At 45.9% G+C, this 4,980-nt stretch overlaps 1 protein-coding gene across 1 annotated transcript; it reads right to left on the reverse strand.

Annotated features, from left to right (window-relative positions):
• Positions 1-854: 854 nt before the first annotated feature.
• On the reverse strand, positions 855-4,567 carry msx3 (muscle segment homeobox 3). Its single transcript, XM_070865374.1, has 2 exons — positions 4,156-4,567; positions 855-1,583 (listed from the first exon to the last, which is right to left on the reverse strand). Exons 1-2 carry the CDS (start codon positions 4,565-4,567, stop codon positions 1,168-1,170), a joined length of 828 nt encoding a protein of 275 aa, XP_070721475.1. The 3' UTR covers positions 855-1,167.
• Between the last annotated feature and the right edge of the window lie 413 nt (positions 4,568-4,980).

Genomic DNA, 4,980 nt, shown 5'->3' on the forward strand with positions numbered 1-4,980 from the left:
AGAAAAAACAAAGAATTAAGAGTTTATTGGACGATCAATGTACAAAAACACAAGTAGAACCCTCGTGACTCATTTTACCATCTGTACATACAATAACCTGTACACTATTTATGAAAATGTAAACAGTTCTTAAAAACGTACTTTAAATGCACTTAAAATATATATTTAAATATTGGTAAACAATTTTCAGAGTTGTCTGGTCTGATTTATAAATGTTGTGGCTGACAACACATGCCAAACCCAAACACAAACCAGCCCTAGTCCTATGGATACACGTTCACTATATTTACAACGCGTGGCCGCCACTCTATTTATAAAGTGAAGGAATCGATTTTGTTCGGAAGCAAATGGTCAAATCACGCTAATAAAACTCACGGTATAGGTGCAACTTCTCTCTCAAAGGGGCTGCTTTGTACGTGACAATTTTCTAAAAACGACACAGTGCCATGTATGAAGTCCTCCCTTTTAAAGAGCAGATAGCTCTTTCCCACTGTCGTGGCCTGTGGCAGGGCTGGGCTTTTAAGCTGCCTATTCCTCAATATCGCTTCAATCACACCGCCGAAAATCTCTTCAGAGGGACGGGTGTGCCAATTCAACGAACTTCATAACTTAAGTGTTGCACAGAACTCTTTGAGCAAGGGAATTACTTATAATTCACACCAAAGTTTATTTTTCCCCAAGGAATAAGGCGCAGACTAGAGTCACTGCAAGGCTCAAACGTCTCTTCCATTTATCATGAGAACCAGGACACTCTAAACCAAATAAGATGACAGCTTTATTATGCGAATGATTTATCGCCGTCTTTTTGCTGTGGAATTTCGAAAGTTAAAAAAAATCGAGTTGAACGGCATAGATTTAGAAGAATTGTCTTTCTATATAAATTATTCTGTATTTTTTTGATGAAATTGAATTGCACGTTTGTGTCTAATAATACCGGGAAACAATGACTAAATAGGATAATAAAATAATCTTTGTTGACCCAGTTTTGATGGATTAACGAGACAAAATTTGCGAGGGTTAAGCGCGGCTAGCACCGACCACTACAGTGATTCCAGGGCTATCTGAATTATTTAAAAGAAAGTTCTTAGCCATTTGGCTAGTTGTCCAATATCGGAGGGGAATAAAAAAAAGGGGAGGTCTCTCTCAAGTCAGGGTAACAGTTACAATTTACGATAAATAATACATTCCATATGTGACTGGGGTGGTGAAGAGTCCCGGGACGGGAAGACCGGGGCGCTGGAAGGCATTGGACGGTCCATATAAAGACGGGGATGTGAGGTGGGAGCCGATGGGAAATGGCAACCCAAAGGAGGGAAGCAAGGGTTTGGCGGCCAATTTCAGTTTCTCCAGTTCGGCCTCCTGCAGTCTTTTTGCCTTCGCCCTGCGGTTCTGAAACCAAATCTTGACCTGGGTCTCGGTCAGGTTGAGCGAGCTGGAGAACTCTGCCCTCTCGGCGATGGATAGGTACTGTTTCTGTCGGAACTTGCGTTCTAAGGCCAGGAGCTGCGAGGTTGTGAAGGGTGTCCTGGGCTTCCTGTTGTTTTTATGTTTCCTCAGAGTGCACGGAGGAGGACTGGGATGCCCTGTAATAAAACAGAGAGAGAAAAACAACACACATTTCAGCCTCTCTGTCTGCAGCGGAATTTTAAAACACTCAGTCGGAAATCAAAGCACTGGAAAGAGGCAGAAATTATTTCTAGAAGAATAGACATTTTCGAAAGATGCCTAAATTAAATGGACATGGACATGGAGAAGTGTTATATAGTTAGCAACATTGCTACACATTTTAGTAGCTGTGAACTTTAAGTTTAAACCGGGCACTGTTTTATGTGAATAATGTTATCCGTGTGCGGGACACTTTCAAAAAATTTATCTTTCATAAACGATAATAAAATCGATATTTAATGGACAATTCGTTCAATGTTCCACTGAAGAAGGGCGAAAAAGACTCCACAGAACTTTTGAGCAGAACTCGGCAATGAGTTTATTGGGATCACACAAGCGCTTTCATCGCCACAGTCAGTCCCATTAATTTGGGATCCAGGGTAAATCAAAGCCCCCACTTCCTCGCCCTTCAGAAGTTTACGGCGATTCCCAATTACTAAGAATGGGGGCGGGATGAGGTGGGGGTAGGGGTATATTGAGTTACGACCTTTGAATTGCGGTCATGTCAATTTTAAACTGGACAGCCCGTGCAGGACTTTCATCTCGATTTAGGGTTATTAAACGAATAAATAAACAAGAATCCAGTGCAAGTTAATGGGCTGGCGAAAATGCACCAACAGCACACCCATACTTGTGCTAACGCCGGCCAGGCACGCCTGATATTCGGCAGCGCAAAGTGTTCCAAGGGCTGGTGGTTCGGAACTGCAAACAGTACTGCACCGAACGCCCATCTTAGCTCGCCCCTGGTCAATGCCTTCGCTTTCCCTTCAACATGTCATCGATTCATTTCAATTAACAGTCAGCGTTCCATTTATCCCATTACAAGAGTCTTGACTCTGAAGAGGGAAATGCGAATTTTCATTTTTTTATGACAACCAGAAATTTTCGAAGTAAGCGAGGAGGGTCCGAGTTAAATTGAGGGTGAGCCCCATGATTTAAAGGCAGGCACGAATCCCCTTCGATAGATATTAGGAGTTCGCAAATCTGGCACCAGCCACATCCCGCTACATCTTATTTTGTTAGCAATCAAATTCTAACTTGTCCATAAGAACATAAGAATTAGGAGCAGGAGTAGGACTTTCGGGCCCTCGAGCCTGCTCCGCCATTCAAGAAGATCATGGCTGATCTTCCCCACCTCAATTCCACTTCCCTGCACTATCCACATATCACTTGATTCCCTTAATATCCAAATGGCCCAGAGTCTTATGTGTAACCCACAGTCCTGTCTATAACCCACACTCCTGTCTATGGCCCACATTCGTGTGTCTGGTACACACTATTGTCTATGCACCACAGTCCTGCACTGATATCGTCATAACGCAGTGTGTGGAGCAGCCATCGGTTTCGCTCAACTGCCTCTCTGCTGGAAGCCGAGAACTCCAAGGAAACTTACTAGAATCCCGCCCGACGCCACCAGTTACTTTCCAAACCTGTCTTTAACCCACAGTCCTGTATATAACCCACAGTCCTATCTATGGCCCACAGCCATGTCTTTAACCCATAGTCCTGTCTATAACCCACAGCCCTGTCTATAACCCACGATCCAGTGTATGGCCCACAGTCCTGTCTATAACTCACAGTCCTGTCTATAACCCACAGTCCTGTGTATGGCCCACAATCCTGTCTATAACCCACAGTCCTGTGTATGGCCCACAAACCTGTGTATGGCCCTCAGTCCTGTATATGGTCCACAGTCCTGTCTATAACCCACGATCCAGTGTATGGCCCACAGTCTCGTCTATAACCCACAGTCTTCTCTATGGCCCACAATCCTCTCTATGGCCCACAGTCCTGTCTATAATCCACAGTCTTGTCTATAACCCATGATCCAGTGTATGGCCCACAGTCTCGTCTATAACCCATAGTCCTGTCTATAACCCACAGTCCTCTCTATGGCCCACAGTCCTGTCTATAATCCACAGTCCTATCTAGAAACCACAGTCCTGTCTATAACACACGATCCAGTGTATGGCCCACAGTCTTGTCTATAATCCACAGTCCTGTCTATGGCCCACAGTCCTGTCTATGGCCCACAGTCCTGTCTATGGCCCACAATCCTGTCTATAACCCACAGTCCTGTCCAGAACCCACAGTCCTGTCCAGAACCCACAGTCCTGTCCAGAACCCACAGTCCTGTCCAGAACCCACATTGCTGTCCAGAACCCACAGTCCTACGATATTGCTTCCTCCTAATCCAGTACGTGGAGCAGGCGTCGGTTTGACTCATCCTTCCTCTCTGCTCGAAGCAGAGAACTTCAAGGAAACTTGCTAGAATCCCGCCCGACTCCACAAATTACTTACCAAACTCATGGGAAAGATTACAGTGACATGATTGAAAAAAACATATACATTCTAGCTTACAGAATAAAAAGAGAGAAACCAGACGAAATCAGGACTGTGTCAGTTTAGCGCCGCTCGCCTTCAGTACCCGAGTGAGTTGAAAACTTCTTTAAGAGCAGTGAGCCGGGGGGAACCGCACCCGGAACTTACTTGGAGTCGGTGAATAAGAACCATTTGGAACCCAAGCCGATTGCTCCTTGTCGCTGAGGCTTTCCGACTCGTGCGAGGCGGAATTCTCGGGAAAGGTCTGAAAGTCTTCCACGGGGTGACTTTTACCCGGGTAGTGAGTCCTGGCGGAGGGCTGGTCCTTAGAAGCTAAAGGGTTAACGGCAGCCAGTCCCGGCTCCGAGGGGGCTGGCTGCGTCCTGAAGGGTTTTCTGTCTGATATGAGGGATTCCACACTGAAGGGGAGGCTGGAAATCTTACATCCCTTCGAGCCCATGGGTGAACTTTCGCTGCAATCTCGCCCCTTTCCCGGAGCTTCCGAGTCCTTCTCCTGTTCCTTAATCCCCTGGTTGTGAGATCCTTGCACAGTATTCATCATCCGAGGGAAAGGGGCCATATACCTTTGGAGATCGCTTGATTTTTCTCTCTCCCTCTAAAAACCCTCAGTCGTTTCCTTGTGACATGGGGAGCAGCGGCAATCAATTAACTCTCCCCCCCCCAAAAAGAAATCGCAAGCTGCCAATGTCGCGGTCTGACTTTTCTTAAGTTGGAGCCGGAGCAGCCGAGCTTTAAAGTTGTTGGAACTTTTCTGTCATCTCACCGCCCTCCAATGAGGTGATTGGCTCGGGGTTCTGACGAGAAAAGCGCGGCCCCGATTGGCTTCTGGTCTCCAAAAAGGCAGCAACAATCATTTTGAAAGAAATGAGTAGTTAATCATAGATCTCTTGCTGGGCACGTTTATTGATAGCTCAAGGGGCTGCAATCTCCTAGGAACACAGGGCCGCAAGAGCAATTTCAACGCAATTAAGC

Source organism: Pristiophorus japonicus, chromosome 22 (genome assembly GCF_044704955.1).
Source record: "Pristiophorus japonicus isolate sPriJap1 chromosome 22, sPriJap1.hap1, whole genome shotgun sequence".
NCBI lineage: Eukaryota > Metazoa > Chordata > Chondrichthyes > Pristiophoridae > Pristiophorus > Pristiophorus japonicus.

Bases quoted from the DNA above. Each gene is read 5' to 3' on its own strand.
- msx3 (XM_070865374.1), bottom strand. From the start codon at position 4,567: ATGGCCCCTTTCCCTCGGATGATGAATACTGTGCAAGGATCTCACAAC. The intron at 1,584-4,155 runs GTAAGTTCCGGG...GTTTTATTACAG, and splicing joins TTCTTATTCACCGACTCCAA to GGCATCCCAGTCCTCCTCCG.